A 16,549-nucleotide genomic window follows, 5' to 3' on the forward strand; every position below is an offset into this window, starting at 1 on the left:
CCCTGCTCCTCTGTTCCCTGCCTTGGTTCACTTTGCCAATTATTAGCCAGGAGAAATCTAGTTGTTATGTCGCTGCCAGCCACCTCTGCGCCCTCAATGCTCAGAGGGTTAAAAGATATTATAATTTGAACAGAAGTCGTCTCAAGGCCTACAGCTGGCTAATAACAGAGTTGTATTGAGCTCGCGCAAACCCCACAGCTGTGACTTTTTGCCACAAGGCGCAGGCTAGACAGGGCCCTAATCAGATGGGCCAGCCGGGCAGTGGGGCCAGTGTCTTTATCGGCCAGATGGCGTGAATTTAGACACTTTTGTTATGCAATCGCAGGGAGGAGTTGGAGAGAAGAAAACAAAACAAAAGCCACCATGCTGTGCGCTTATTTGAGTTTGAAATTAGAGACAGATTTTTGAAAGTTGAGGGTTGAATTTTAAAAACCATTTTGGAGGGGAAGGGGACACTTTAGCTTGTCTTGAACAGTAGCTCGGCTGACTGGACACCCCATGTCCAGGGGTAGTTGTCCCCTCCCACCCTCTTCCCTATCATTCTTTATCCCACTTTTCTTTCTTTCATTTTTTCCTTTCTGAAGAATGCAGGTAAGATTGTAATAAAATTTCTCATACTCACATCTAGACCCCCCACCCCCCACCGCGCTGCTTCCATTTCTGTCCCTTTTCTTCTCAAAAACTCTCTGTCGAGGTAGGGAAAATACAGGAGGCCTGTAAGCAAATTGAGAGAATTTCAGGTAAAACCTTTTCCAAATAAGCTCATGAATAAAAGACAGCAAAACAAGCCAAACAGAAGAAGCACCCTCATTAGAAACGCAGAGCCCTTAAGCGCCTTGCTCCCTGCTCATCTATTGCTAAGTTGGGTTTCTTTTTTCTCCCTTCTTCTTCTTTTCCTATTTTATGGTCACCTTCAGTTTTTCCAAACACTTGGCAGGAACTTCAGATCTAGACACTTGTTCGAAAATATTCAGAACCCAGAATTCCTTTAACTAGAGTAGTTATGCCTGAAGTTGGTCACCCAGGCTTTGTCTGTATTACAGCAGAGGGTGGGAGCATGTGGGGTTTGTATCCATGGTCTCTTAGCTGCAGCCATCCTTGGGCCGATCCCAGAGCGATTGCTCAGGAGTGTGGGTCCAGGACGGCCTTCAACTCTCCACACCTCTCTCTGTGTGTGATACAATCGCTGGTCTGAGGCCTGAACGCTGGCTAAGAGACAAAACAAAGAACAAGTAGGATGGATTGAGGAGATTTCCTTTCTTTTTAGGGAATGAAAAAGGAGTGGACTTTGATTCACTTAAAGACCAGAGGTATTTTAAATGGGGGCAAATGCAGCTATGCTGTCAGGTTTCAACAGGCAAGTGAGTGTCTCCCACGCCTGTGCCTTGTTGAATATTAACGTGGGAACTTATATTTAAATATGCTGCTGATGGAAAGTGGAAGACTGGGTCCTCAAATGTCTCTGCAATTCTTCTTGGAATATTATTTCCTTCGCTCGGTTGATCCTCCACATTGCACGACACAGGCTCCAGGCTTCCGTTTGTATCCGTTTTCCTCCTCCTCCAGAGGAAATCCCCACGGAAAGTCGATGAATTCAGTTGAGCAATTTTGCAAACTTCCTTGGCCTCCTCTGAGCCAGTGATGCCCAAATTGAACAGATTGGCACATTCAGGCAGTGTGTGCGCCTGTCATGAAATTGTGCCCAGCATCACACACATATTTGGTGTTAGGCTGACATGCTGCGGATGTCCAAGGGAAGGTCTTTAGGTAACTAGCATGTGTAGGTCTTTGGAAATTGTGATGCTGACAAAGGAGTTTTGCTGGAGCCGGTGAGGTATGGCTTGATGTAAACAGTACTCTAGGGAAGGACGAGGTCGGGGAGGGATGGGATTGGGTGGGGAGTTGGGAAGAGAGGCAAGGGCTTTGGGAGGTGGGAGAGCAGCTGGCTAAGGTTTTTATTGGTGTTAATCTTGGGATGGATTGAGATTTTAAATGTTAAGACCTAATATAATTTCTAAGGCAAAATAGTATTTCAGAAAGGCCTAGTGGCTGCTTCGGGTATTTAAGAAATTTGAGACTTTTTTTTTAACTTCCTAGTACTTCGATGATGCTTCTTACCATCGCTTTTCACCCCTTTGGTGAACATGTCTATTATCTCTCAAGTACATTTTACTTTCTGAGAATGTCAGGTTGTTCTTAGTACAATCCACGCAGTCGCTGAAAGGGAGAGATGTGCTTTAACATAAAAAAATGTTTATTAAAAAAAAAATCTCGTGGTGGATCAGAGAGGGTGGATAACCTGGATGGGCCGCACAGCAAATCTCTGTCTGGTCCTCTGAGTGCTACTGCTATATGGATTCTCTCTTTTCTTTACCCAGCCACACACCCAGGGGGCACAGAGGAAATCCCAGTCTCACGGATGAAAGCTAGCCGAAATTCTAGAGGTTCTCTAGTCCCACACTTTCATTGTTTACGCAAGGCAGGTAAAACTCACAGGGTTAAAAATAAGCTGACTAAATTAATACAGCTGAGCTTAGGCTTTCAAAGCCCTGATTCCCATCTCAGCAATCTTTCCACAGCTCCACGTCAATCTTCAGCTAGAGAGAAACTCTCACGGGAAGGGTAGGACTCACATCTAGTTTGGTGATTGCTAACATTTATTTGTTATATTCTCCAACAGACATGGATACTAATGTCTTTCTGATATACCACTTCAAGGTTACATCCCTAATCAGTGGCAGCAGAGACAGTGGACTCTGTCTGCACTGGCAGTGAGCTGAGAGCACTGTTAGTGGTCCTGACAAGCAGTGGAGAGACACAATGGGGAGGCAATTCCCTGGTGTTTCCCCACCACCAGTCTTCCTCTGCTCTTTTCACAGTTGTCTAGGTATTTCACGCAGCCACCTCTGGATGGGACTGTTTGGCTCTCTGCTCAGGTCTTCCCGGGTTGAAACTGCTCAAGGGTTCTTCTTTTTCTCTTGCTCACACTTAGTTGCACAAACATTTATCAAGCTTCTATTAAGTACCCACCATGTCGGGTGTTCCAGATGGCCGCTAGCTGAGCCCCATTTCTGTTGCAGACATGGTGGAAGTTATTGGCGAAACCATTCTGCGACGTCCTCCTTCATTTTCCTCCCGTGTTAAATCGCACATCATCCTGCATCTTCTGAAAATGATAGCAATGGGTGAATAAATGAATGTTATGAACCGTGCTCTATGGAGAGAGATGATATGTAAAGAAGGTTCATAATAACCCAGGCTACCACTTGTGATCTGTTTTATCTGTTTTCCTCTGCTCTTTCTTCAAGTTTTTACTGCAACACAAAAAAGACCTAAAGCACTGTCATAAAATGCATTGATCACTGAGCCGAGAGTGACCTTCTAGATCTTAACATCAGACGGTAAAGATGGCTCTTGGGGAAGTGGTTGATTTGCTAAGAATCACCCAGCTTGTAAGTTACAGAGAATTTGAATGAATATCTTTTGGTTCCAAGTTTAGTTTAAAAAAAAAATTTATCCAAAAAAAATTTTTTTTTTGACCAAGGCCACAGATTCTCCTTTCAAGCAGGATACAGTTGGGAAGCCACTTAGGATCTGTTTATTTACTTTTGCATGTTTTACATTGCATACGCATTGCATTTTCTTGGTTCAGTGCATTTATTTAATTCTTTTGGTTTCTTTCCAATCTACAGTCGGTGTTGCGAAAAGAAAAGCTGTGGAAACCGCAATGAGACGCCATCGGACCCTGTTATCATCGACAGGTAGGGCAAACATGTGATTTCTCTCACTGCTGCGTTCTCTTCTTCGTGGTTTGCAACTCTGGGTGCTAGTCACTTGGTGCTTTGCCTAAGAGCGGTTTCAGGTCACCCCAGCATGCCAACATGTGCTTCCTCTCTCTGGCTCACTGTTCTTGGAAAACGTCACAGCTTTCCATTCTGAGTACATGCCTTGGCATCTGTGACGGGATTCTTTTCCAGGGGCTCTGACTTCCGCTCAATGATGAGTGACCAAGGGGACCATGTTCTTATCTGGGAGTCTGAGGCTCTATCAGTTTCATAGGAAGGGTGAGATGTCGGTAGTTACACGTGGCAACTCCTCTGCCACTCTGTTATGGCTGCTGTGCTCAAAGAGGGTCCACTTGGATACGGTTTGGGAAATTATGACAAGTTCTCTATTGCATTTGGGGAGATTCCTTTCCACCAGGAAGGCTTTCCCTCTTGGAGTTCTATGTTATATCCAGAGTGGGAAAGATTCTTTGGGAAAAGATGCTAATTCATTGAAATGTGATTTAGCATCCTCAGCTGTCTGTTTTTGTGATTGGAACCAGAACTTACAAACCAACTAAGAAATACCCAAATTAACTTCCAGCAATCATGTAATTTTTTAAAGAAACCCCATATTCCCACCCCTCATTTTTTCTCTTTCGTTAAAAAACGGAGTAATTCCCTATTGCTTCTTTCTTTGGGTTTTTGTGTTTCTAGCCAGGTCCTGAAATGGATTGGAGAGACCACAGTCTCCAAAGTTGTTATTCCAATATTCCAGTGAATTCTCAGTTGGGAGAATGGAACTGCTGGCATTCTTCCCAGAAAACGAGCCTTGTTTCTTTGTGGAAAATATAGGATAGCCATAGGAACAAGGAGGCTGGAATTCTGATCCTGCCCTAGCTTCTGACCGTGGGCAACACAGCCGGCATCTCGTTTCTTTGGTGGTGTAATGACATGTTGGTAGACACCCCTGCTGCTGTATGTTTCCCGAGGCTACGAAATATCAGGGCTGGCCTGGCAATATCCCCAGAGATGCTTGCAGGATGGGGAGAGCCAAGGAGAAAATGTTTGCTGGATGTATGTGATTTCTGTGCCATTTTAGCAGGAGAATGCAATCTTAGGGAATGGTTTGTAGTCTCTCCTGGGTTCCGTCAATTGAGAAGTGTTACGAGGACTCTTTGGGGGTGTTCGCTAAGCTCCCCATTCTATCAATGAAAAAGCTACATGCTGGCCTGGTGACATGCGTGACCTGCAGGGACACAGCTAGTGAAACTGAACACAGCTGGCATGGGAATGTGGCTGTCTCGACTTTCCGCACTTTCCTGAGCTGGCTCTCTCTCAGTTGAATCTACTGACTGCACAGAGCACCACTTATCTCCTCCCAAGGATGCTCTTGGGGTCCCCGGGTGGTGGTGGGGAGGGAGTGGACATTTGGAGAATAAAAGGGCAGCCAAGATGTACGCCCAGATTCCTAGTCCTTTGTAGGGTGTAGATGGAGTTTGCTAATCTTCATTTAATCCTCTCTACTCACTGGAGCCCCCCTTGTAGAGAAGGGACCCTCACCTCAAGATCACGGCATCTTTCCTTGTAGTAAGCACTCCATAAACCTGCTTTAAAGATGTTTGCAAACCTGCACCTGACGGCTCCTAAGCGCACATTGGAATGACTGCACAAGCAGCAGTTCTTACTTCAAAAAAATTAAAACAAACAAACAAATAAAACCAACCCCAAACGTCTCCAACCTGCATCCATGGATAGGGCTGTGCTTTCTCGTATAGCCGGCGTATGCTTTCTCCCGATGGAACACACACGTGCCAAGGAAAGCACCGTCCTTTTGCATCTTTGGAGAGAAAAGCTTTCCTACTCGGTACTTGCATCCTTGGTGCTCGAATGCCTCACATTCTTCTGAGAAGGTGGGGATTGTGTCTCGGCTACATATTATGGGGTTTTATGTGACTGCGGCATTTATTTTACTGTCCTGCGGACAATAAAACAGCCCAGCGATGTCTTTGCGTCGCTTGAAATATGTGTTACTTCCGAAATGTTGCACGTCTGCCCACGGCAACATACATCCCAAAGGGTACTGTAAACTGACCAGTATCAGGTTTTAAGAGGACTTGTTTTATGATAAACAGATGCATTTGTTTAGTTTGCGTCTCGTCGACCTTTGTTTGGCGATATTGCTCCCTCGTGGAAACCTTGCCTTTATTGCTCCTGAATGTCACTTGGGCTGGCCTTCATTTGAAAAAGCAAAAGTGGGGGCTGGGGTGGGGGGGTGGGATGAAGTCTGAAGTCGGATGGGTGGTTTGTGTCTTCTCAAGGTTGGCTTGAACAGTGTCACTCGGTCTTCACGTTCAGCATCAGCCCCCTTGGATCCAAGGTGACGAGTTCTCCCGAATGGGTGCACCGAGTGGGTGCGGAGGAGTGTATTTTGGATTTCCTCTGAGTCAGTCTAGAGCCCTCTTCTTTGCCCTGGTTCTTACAGTGCCAACTAATTATCTCCTCCCCGTTCTCACCCAGTCTAAGCAGATGCCGTTAATTTACACCGTCTCTCTCGGCGTTTTCTCACACAGCAGCTACATCCCGCTCTGGCTCAGGTGGAAGCCTGTTCATTCCCTTGGAATTGCGCGTGTTCCGGGGGAGGCTGGAGGGTAGCTCCCAAACTTTTCGTCACCACAGACCCTGCCTGGCTTGTTGTCTTCAGTGAGCCCATGGTTTTGTTAGCTTTCACCGACCAAACTGCCGTGAACAATAACGCTGCAGCTGCAGTACGAGTTTTATTAGCCAAAGACATGTAACCGAATGGGAAATCAAAACCTCATCCTAGAAATGTCTTTAATATCCTCCATAGCCAATCAGGAGGCAGTGATTCAATAGATTTCCAGCTGAAAGACAAAGCAAGTTGACTCTTGCAGGTAGTCTACGAGACTACGTCCTGGGCACAGAGCTTCTAACTGACATGTTAAAAGGTTAAGAATAGTTTTTCCACTGCCCGGTAGCTTCATAAAGAAAGCCACGGATTCTACAATGGGGCATTCTCCGTCAGTGACTGTCTTTCCAATGACTTAGGCCCTGTATTGGCTGGGTGGTCTAGAGAAACCAAACCAGTGACCCGCATCTATGGATCAGAAAGAACTTTATATCAAGAAGTCATTTTATATCGAGCACGACAGCTCTCCAGGTGGGCAGTCCAGAAGGGGCCGCCCCTAGAGGCAGACACAGAGTTCCAAAAAGGAGCAAGTCGAAGAGCGGGGGTGGGGTGGGGGGGTGGGGGCGGCGGGGAGGAAGGTAATTTCCTGGTGTCTCTCTGATGAAAAACCACACCCCTAAGGAGGGTGTGGCTCTCTGATGAAAAAGCCACACCCCTAAGGAGGCATCATCAGGCTGTGACCTGATCGATAAATGTTTAACTCCCCTCTTACACTTTCATACATGCACGTCGTTGACATAAAATCTAACTGCCACAGGCCCCAGGTTGGATTTTTCCTTCCTCTTTTTTTCTGTTTCATTGTTTGCTGCCTTGATCTCTCTAGAAACAAAATAAAAAAAAAAAACCAGTGTCTCTTCGGCATATTTTTATGAATTCTTGGGCAGTCACACCCATTTTCACCAAGCCAGGCTACCCACACAGCCCAGCAGGATTTGCTGCTAAATTCCCCCCCGCCCCCCAACAGAGCCTTTCTCCCAAGTAAATGTATGCATGTGTGTATTGGGATTCGGGTTTATTAATTTTTAGTGTAAAAACTCAAGCTGCCTGGGAAGAAAAACAGCCAACAACCACAAAAACCAAACAAAATAAAACAAAATGAACTCACAAACAGGACTCTCTTTCCTGTGGTCTTCAGACTATAAATCGTGTCTACAAATATCTGTATGGTGAGTAAATATGAAAAGCCTCCAGCTGAGCTACATTCTGTGGTTTCTAATGCAACCTTGTTTATCATTGGACTGTGCTCTCGTCCCCTTTCTCGCTAGAAGCTTCTCCTGCATGTCTGTCAGTTTTCGTCTCTGGTGCCCTGGGTAATCTGGTGATGGTGCATAGAGGGGGTACGTTAGGGCCTGTCTCTCTGACTTGGGAGAGGGAAAAGGAGTCCTTCCTGCTTCCATCCGTGCAGCTCTATACAAGCAAATTTTACATACAGTTTGAAGAATCTGTACGCTACCTTTTCCTGTGCGCATATTGAAGGGGTAATTTCTATTAACAAGGGCAAGTCCAACCTATTTTTTCACAGGTTGACCATCCCTGTCTTTTGTCTGGTGAAGTTGATCTCACATAAATGAGGAGGTTTCAGAAAGCTCATGGGAAAATGGAATGAAAGGGTCACAGAATTTTTCCACAAACCTCTTGAAGCCACCTAGTTTCTGAGCGCTATTCTCAGAATAATCTTTTGCAGGGTCAGGGGGATGGAGTTTGTTTGTTTTATTTTGTGCAGAAATCAAACAAGCAGCAGAATGGCCCTCATTCAAAAGGAGGGAGGGTCTCGTTGCCTCTGAGGGGTTTTCTTGCCATTATCACGACCACCATGTTTTAAATAAAGTTTTCTCCTGGCGCCATCTTGGCCACATTCTCACGGGCTGTTCTAGCCTCCAGTCAAGATATTGGCACGTCCTTACCCTCTTTCTCTCAGCTTCCTCCCTTGGGGTTACCTACGATAGTCTTTTGTCATGGGAATCACTTAAGTCTACTCAAGTGTTATTTGTGGGGTGGGATATTTTAGAGGATACTTGTGGGGGTGTAAAGCCCTGGTCAACCTTCCATGCAAGCTAGACAATATCTCATTCCTCTTGAACAGCGCCCCCTTTCTCTTAGCATATCAAATGATCTCCCCATTAATCCATTTTTGACCTGTGGTGTGCAGTCAGCCATGGAGTCCACCGCCCCTTTCAGCATGGCAGAAGTTTTGGGCTAGTATTTGAAATCGAGGTTGTGGTGGCCTTTCTGACCATGAACCACAGCCGATTCCTGTGACCCAAGGCTATGCAGACAAGCTTTCGAGCTCCTTCTCTTTCCCGGGAAGTGGGCAAGATCAGTAGTGACACCCCCTGAATAAAGACTTCTGGCTCAGAGGGCTGGCTGTGGTTCATGATAAATGTTTATCTAACGTGGGTTTGACTCTTATTGTGTGCTGGGCATTGTGCTAACCAATTGATGTTAATGGAATACTTTTCTTAATTAATCTTCAACGTTGATGAAAGTCTCAATTTTACAGAATGTCTCCAATTAGTCTCTGGAAGTTAGGAAACTGGGCCAAGGCCCCATTGCCTGTTTCATGGGCGGTGACACTTGCACGTAGTCCAAGGGTGGAAGCGATAGAAAGATGTTGGTATGCTAGAAGGAGAAACCGACTGGAATTAAGAAGTGTTGGAGAATGGGAGGATTTGTGTAGTGCTACTGAAATGACTTATGCCTGCCCTGGAAGCGCTCCCAGGAGGAACAATGACCTGAGGAGCCATTCTTTGGGAAGCCGTGGGGATTGTTGGCCCCTGAACCATCAGTTGACTCTGAGCCTGTACAAGTCACATCCAGTCTTGTGTCTGGTTTGATGGAACAGCAGCCCCTGGGGTGACAGAGAGGTGGCATGAAGTGGCAGAAAGGGCCCTGACTGAGAATCTGGAGACTTGGTTGTAGCCCCCGATCTTTTACGAACCAGCTGTCTAATATTTTCGTGGTCAGATAGGACTCTTTGTGGGCCTCAGTTTTCCTATCCCCACAATAATGTATGCTAGGTTAATGGTGACCTCTATATTTCTTCCCTGCAGTAATTTCTCTAATCCTACCTCAGGGCTCAGATTAGGGTGCTGGACTTGCTAATTTGTCATCCTTACTCATCAATAATTCACAGGAGCTATTAATATATTCCTCCCCTGCCAAGACACCCCATCTCCAGAAGAGGGGAGCATACTGTGGTGAAGCGGCTACAAAAGCCTGGCCTGGGGACGTTTTTTTAAAAAAACAACTTTTATGAGAATTCCATTTCCTCCAGGAGAAATCAGATTTTCTCAAAATACAGAGATGATCTCCCCGATGTGCGCGAACCATTGTTTCATAGTCTCCCTTTGTTTTCTCCCAAGGCCTTTGCTAGTTCCTTGGTCCTTTGGACAGGCCCGGGTAGGTGAAGGGAGCCTGCTGCTCGCTGATGTAGGGGGATATGTCCTTTTCGCTGGAAGCACTTCACGGGAGGGCAGGTGGAGGTAAGCCGCAAGGAGGAAACTCAAGGTCTTTAGGGTAGATCACCCTCCTCCTGGTGGTGAAAGGGATGAACTTGGGGAGTTCAGATGTCCTTTTCCAAAGTTGGTTTCTAAGAATTACACCGAGTCCACTTGACTGAGTAGTCTATGTGGGTTTGATGAGCTTTAGGACAGGCACCAATGAACTCAGTCCTCCATTAATGAGCTCATTTCATCTTTTGTTCATTTCATAATTCCTTGTGTTGTTCAGTTAGGAAGCAAATATTTGTGAACTCCTGGCACTGGAGTACCAGCAGGGAATTTAACAGGCACGGTGCCTACACTCATGGAGCTTACAGCTTAAGTAAGCACGCAAATAAACACGTGTTTACAAACTGTGAAAATGCTATGAAGACAAGGGAGCGGATGGTAGATAGGTTCCGATTGTCTAGTTTCTTTATTTCTTTCCCTCCAAATCCTCTGTTCCATCCAACAGACTTTGCATATTTTTTCCTCTTCTTTGCACACACCATTTCTACCAGGCTCTGCTGGTACGAATCCTATCTCTATTTCTGTTCAGATTTTACCTCTTCCAAAATAACTTTGCATTTGATATGTATCACATATGCTTACACTTATTTGGAGATACATGGATGTGATTTTTTAAACCAATTCATGCTTGCCGTATACTCCCAGCTATAACTCTTGAATGCCAGCCACCACATGTCACTTCAACTTTGACTCTCATGTTTGGCATTCACAGTACTGCCTCTCTCATTGATTTGTTGGATTATATGCATTATTATATATATTCTCATTCTACATCTGCCAAAGTACCTATCCAGATACTAGATGACAGGGGCAGTTCTACCCGGCTCTACAGAGTCATGAGTTGTTAAAATTAATGAATAAATACAGATACTAGATTATAGAACTCAGTTCACATTAGTTGAGGGATTAATCTCTGACTGCCAAATATAGCCACTGGAAGATATTGGATGACTAAGCTCTTTGCTAGTTCACATAGTCCCTTTCCTTTAACTACCTGTATTCGACAACTGCTTAGCAATCGTATACCCAGTGGGAGCTTGGTACTAAGCAGTGCCATGAAGAGATATGCAGGGTTGTAAAAGAGATTGAATACTTATTCTTCAATAATTCAGGAAAGAGTTATTGAGGGCCCAGTCAGCCAGGGACTTTGCAAGGTGCTCTTAGAAAGAGTGAGATTAAGTAGACACAAAGCTTTCCCACAAAAAGCTTATAGTTTAGAAGGAAAAGCAAAGGGTTCACAGAAGTAACTATGAGGCCATGTAAAATGTAGAAAGTTTCGTAAAGGAGAGCATTAAATATGGTTATATGCTGGGCATGGACTGTGGATGAGGAAGGGCAGTCTTGAAGGAGGGAAGGGCATAGGAAAAGGCATGTAGGACTGAAATCCAAGATCAGAGGAAGGAGGTGTATTAGAGTTTAAATTCTGAGCACCTGGTTTGCAGAAGGCTCTGGATGACAGTGAAAGCCCAAAATCCAGAGTTCCTGTGTAGATTAAGCTTCCCCTCTGACAATTGACTAGGGATGTGAACAGTCTAGTCTTCAGACAGAGTACATTGGAAAGTAGATTCCTGCAGATACAGTTAGTGTGTTAGTCTGGGTAGACTAGAGAAACAAATTCATGGTCATGCATATGTGTACAGGAAAGAGCTTTATATACAAGAGCAGCTGAATATTGAGATAACATCCTAGCCCAGCCGAGGTCAAGTCCAGAAGTCCAATATTAGCCCATACATCCAATACTTGTCTATAAAGTCCTCTTCAGACTCACGAAACACATGTAATGATGTAAAATGCAGGAAGATAACAGGCCAGTGGGTGCAAAGTCTTGTGGATCCAGTGGTGGCAGAAGCAGCTCAGCATTGGCAGGGGTCTCTACGTGGCTCCTCCAGTTCCCTCAGCATGGGGACTATCAGTGTAGTGCCAGGTGTCTTGTCAGTAGAGTGTCTCTCAGGGAGTGAGCAGAACGAGAGCAAGAGAGAGCGAGAGAGCGAGACCGAGAGAGAGTATTCAGAGAATTCTCAGGAAAAGGCCATGCCCACACAGAGGTCTCATTGGCTATGACCCGATTGACAGACTAGACTCCACCCCTTTACTCTTAATCCTCTCAAGTCCCAATTGACACCAGCTTATGTAACTACCACAGTTAGGCAAATGCTTGCCATGTTACCATTTGTGTTCCCTTTGGACCACTGTTAACTTGTTATAGTTTTTATTATTTTCTCCTTTCCTTTGGATTGCAGATTTTCTGTGTTTTATTTTATTGTTGTTTGTATAATTTTCTTTATATGAACTCCAGGATAGATACATCTATGGGGACAGTAACTAGATGACTAATTTCCTAGGGCTATGACAAGGAAGGTTGGGAGGAAATGGGGAGCTAATAATTATGGGTGCAAGAATGAAAAAATGTTCTAAAATTAATTGTGATGATGATTTCACAACTCTTTTTCATGTAATTAAGTTGTATGGTAGGTGAATTATAAGTCACTATAACTGTAAAGAAAAGGAAACAAAGAAAAGGCACACAAGAAGGAATGTGTTATTGCTAGTCAGCGGGGGATAAATTCCTAAATATGCTTGTAGTTTTTCAGGTACATAGGTGTATTTGATACATGACAATAGAAGAAGGGGTCAAGATGACTTGGGTCCAGCGTTTGGAGGACTTTATATGCTCATGCAAAGGCATTTTGACATTATTTGTTGGCCATGAGAAGATTTGGAAGGATTTTGGGCAGCACAATTTCATGGCTTGGTTGATACTTTGGAGGGAGAACTTTGAGGATTGATTGGAAAATGGAGAATGGAAGTCAGAAAATCTATTAGAATGCTGTTCCAATAGTCCCCTGATGCGTTTCTCTCTTGGAACTTATCCACCTCTGTTGCCAAGACTTAGATATTATTTCCTTTACCCTATGCTATCAGGAATTAGAAAGATTGGCACAGAGCTTCAAACGTTGTGACTTTCTTTAAAAAATGTCCTTAGCCTCCCCTCTTCCACCACCATCATCAGTTGGGCATCAGCTTTATCCTGTCAAATACAGAGATACCATTCGCTGGAGGTGAAAGGCTCATTTTCTCACCTCTCCCCACCTCCGCTCCCCTCCCCCAATATACCCACCACTCCAAAGCTTTTGCTGAAGTCGCCACTTGGCCCCATGAGTCCTTGTCCTTTGTTCACTCAGAAGTTCAGAGCCTTCGCTAAGAGCTGCTGTTGGACCATCTGGCAAACTGTGAATTTTTTAGTAGCCTGGATGTTTGTGAGAAAGCAGAAAATCTAAGGCTAGATTCCAAACAATTTCTAAGTAATTCTTCACAAGAGAGGGAGCAAAACCCAAGTCAATTCACCATTACCTTTCAAGGGCTTGTCTAGACCTGCTAGACCAATTCCTAGTGCGGGTCAGAGGGCCAACTGGATGGGTCAGTCTATTCAGAATCTAATGGGATGCCTCCAACTTCGTCCTTATAAAATGGAGTGATATGACTCAACTGATTTGCCAGGAAGTTGCTAAGTCAAGGACAGTAGGAAATAAGGGTGTGCTTGTGGGGAAGATCTCTCTTTCCAAATGTTGTCTAGCGGGGTTTGGAGGAACAAAGGACCTGGAGGTTCAGAACATGACTGTGTGTTCACCCAAAGAGGACCTTCTAGAACTCCAGCTGTTTCCTTTATGTTCTATTTGGGTTGACTGGCCTGGATGTTTTGGGTGTTTTTTGGGTGGTGGTAGTGGTGGTGTCAATTTATGATTGGGAAACCAGGCTCCCATATCCTAAGGATAAGAGAGAAAATGTCTCTAAGGATGATTTTCAGCTTTAGGGTTCTCCCCACTGAGCAGGCTATTTGTTTGTTGATTGAGATCTTTGAAAAACTTTTTCATTGTTGCGCTGTCTTTCATATTGGCCTGGTATTGCATTTGGGGAGGTACAGCTGATCAGACAGGGAAGTAGCTGAGAGACTAGGTGACTTGGAGCATGTTAGTCAGCCCAGATCTACTTCTACAAGGAGGCAGCATTTCACCAGTCTGGACTCTGGGTGATTAATTAAATGATGGTCCTGTGGGAAGTTTTGATTCTAAGCCCAAAGTTTTCATTGAAGGGAAACTGCCCCCAGCCCCTTCAAGACACCAGGGAGACAGAGCTGGAGAGAAACACTGCAGCTCCTCCCAAGCAACTGGAACTTTGGAGAAGGGAGAGAGGGAGGAATTCCTGATCCCACTGAGATGATGGCAGGAACTGAGGCATTTGCAGGGATGGAACCCATAGATTAAGGCGAGCACCTTGGGGTGAAACACTTCTAATTTTGAAGGCTCACAACAGGCCAGGACTTGTAAAAGAAACAAAAAAACCCACAGCATGGAGGCAAATTCAAGGAACAGGACTTCGTACCTCTGAAAACTGTTGCTCATCCTTCACCCCTCAGCAAAACCCAGGAAGGGTCAGAGTAGAGAGCAGTAGGGAGCTTTTGTACACAATTTTGCAGGGCATTCCCAAATGCCACAGCGGCTGCAGTGCTTTTATTGTGAATAAGGTGGAAAGATTAAAAAGCAGAGCATCAGTTTTACGTTGGGCCACCCTGCCCATTCTGATTCAAATCCTGCAGGGTCACCCCTCAGTGCACCAGCACCCATCCCGCTTGCTCCCGGTGTTTCCTGTTTCCACGCCTCCTCCTTTCCTACCCTGATGAATGTAGTCCTGGGGTAAATGCTGCCCTTTGGATCGGAGACGATTGAGTCCATCCCAGATATGAAGGGTGACTAAAGGCCACCGCATCAGGGGTTCGAGGGGACTCGGGACATTTTCCTGATTCTTGAAAGCTACACACATCTCCTGCATTTTAGCAACATACTGGGCTTGTCACCCAAGATTTCAGGTGAGAAACCCTGACAAGAGCAACTGCTGAAAGGGCTGCAGCAGGTCAGAGACTCAGCTGGGGTTGGAGCTCAGGTCTGTATCTCCTAGGGCAAAGATGAGGTGTCAGTGTGAGGTGCGAGACAGGAGAGAGGAGGGCGCTCAGGTAGAATTTGCTGAGAGAACCGCAGAGCTTCTAGCTAGAATGCAAGTCAAGAGGACTCACCATGCTCTGAGCTCTGCACCGTAGGTTAAACTGATGACATTTCACTTCCCTCTCATCAGTCACTTTGAGTGAAGCCGGTTTCTTCTGTGCTAAAGGCTCGTTCTTACTTCCAAAGGCATCGTGATGCACACAGGACACCGCGGGCTGAGAACTTAGAGCGGCCATTATTCTTGAGGCACAAACGACACGAGTCAGAACTAGGCTTGAGCCCCTCGCTAGTCATCCGTTCGCTCGCTTGCTCTTCATTCATTTATTTGTCCCTTCCCTCTCTTAGAATCTAGAGCTGCCAGATTAATTCATTCACTATGTCATTCATTCACCCATGCACTTCCTCCCTCACTCTGAAACAGAACCATAGGCAACACAGTTCAATTTGGATATCAGATAGGCACGAATGACTTCTTTTTTTAGTTTAAGTATGTCCCCGTCAAATTTGAATGTCTGCTAAAGTAATGAATACATTTTTTCCATGTCAGCATGGCCCCGGTGGTATCTGGGATATATACCGACTATACATGTACTGGTCACTTGTCTGAAATTCAAGTGGTACTGCCTCTCCTGTGTTCCACCCAGCAGCCCTGCCTGGATCCCAGCTTCTCCTCTGAAGGACAGGAAAGTCGAGGCTGCCTCACTGCACTGCCTCACAGGCGGGTGAGAGATGATGTATTGGAAAGTGCCCTGTGCTGTGAATGACCCCAAAGACATCAGCACAGGCTACTGTGTCTCTGCACGAATGGTTTTCTTTTGTGTGGGGCTTTTGATCTCTGCCTCCTGGTTGGTGCAGAAGTTGAGTCACACTTAGGAGAGTGATTTAAGAGGCTGATAGGTAAGTGGAACGCATTATGAGGAACTATTGACATTTGCTGTCTACCCCCCTTCTTTGTCAGCCTTTCCTTCCCCAGTCTCCCTTCTCCACGCTCGATCTCTCCTCCTTTCCTCCTTTTTTGTCACCTCACAGTCCCTTGGTCTCATGCTCTGTCTAGACCCTGCTTTATGGACTTGCCACCTCCTCAGGATTGCTTTTGCTTAGTGTCCACTGTCCATCTCCTGTTCACTTTCCTTCTGACTTCCCTAAAAGCCTTTGTTCAGCTTGCCCTGAGCCTCTTCCTTCAGCTCTTAAAACATGTGGGATTGTTTAGGCCGGAGTGATAAATTGCACCGAGTTAAAGGTAAAGGAGAAGCTCCACTCTCCCTGTTTGGTAGTGGCTGATGTTTGAATCGGAGCCAGACAGGACTTCTCTTTAACTCTCGCAGTCCACTTGATGCTTGCCCAAGTAAATGTAGAGCGGCGAATGCATTTTATCATCCAGATGTTGAGTCCATCACAAGAAAAAGAATCACCATTAAGAAAGAGCTATCTGGATAATTTCATGTATCTCAAAGAAAACTGAACTTAAAAAAATTTTTTTAATGCTATTTAGATAGAGCCTAGACAGAGAAGGGAATGGCAGCTTTACACATGATCCTTCCTCCGACGCCCCCCTTGTATCACCACCCT

General features: G+C 45.3%; 1 protein-coding gene across 1 annotated transcript in view; it reads left to right on the top strand.

Annotated features, from left to right (window-relative positions):
- The window catches only part of EBF2 (EBF transcription factor 2), a 217,922-nt gene that overhangs the window by 7,408 nt on the left and 193,965 nt on the right, over positions 1-16,549 (top strand). The window contains exon 5 of the mRNA XM_013005913.2: positions 15,765-15,772. Coding sequence (XP_012861367.1) covers positions 15,765-15,772 — 8 coding nt within the window. The remainder of the gene's footprint in view (positions 1-15,764; positions 15,773-16,549) is intronic.

This window comes from Echinops telfairi, unplaced genomic scaffold (genome assembly GCF_000313985.2).
Source record: "Echinops telfairi isolate 266 unplaced genomic scaffold, ASM31398v2 ScPeMD7_9;HRSCAF=40, whole genome shotgun sequence".
In the NCBI taxonomy this organism is placed as follows: Eukaryota; Metazoa; Chordata; class Mammalia; order Afrosoricida; family Tenrecidae; genus Echinops; species Echinops telfairi.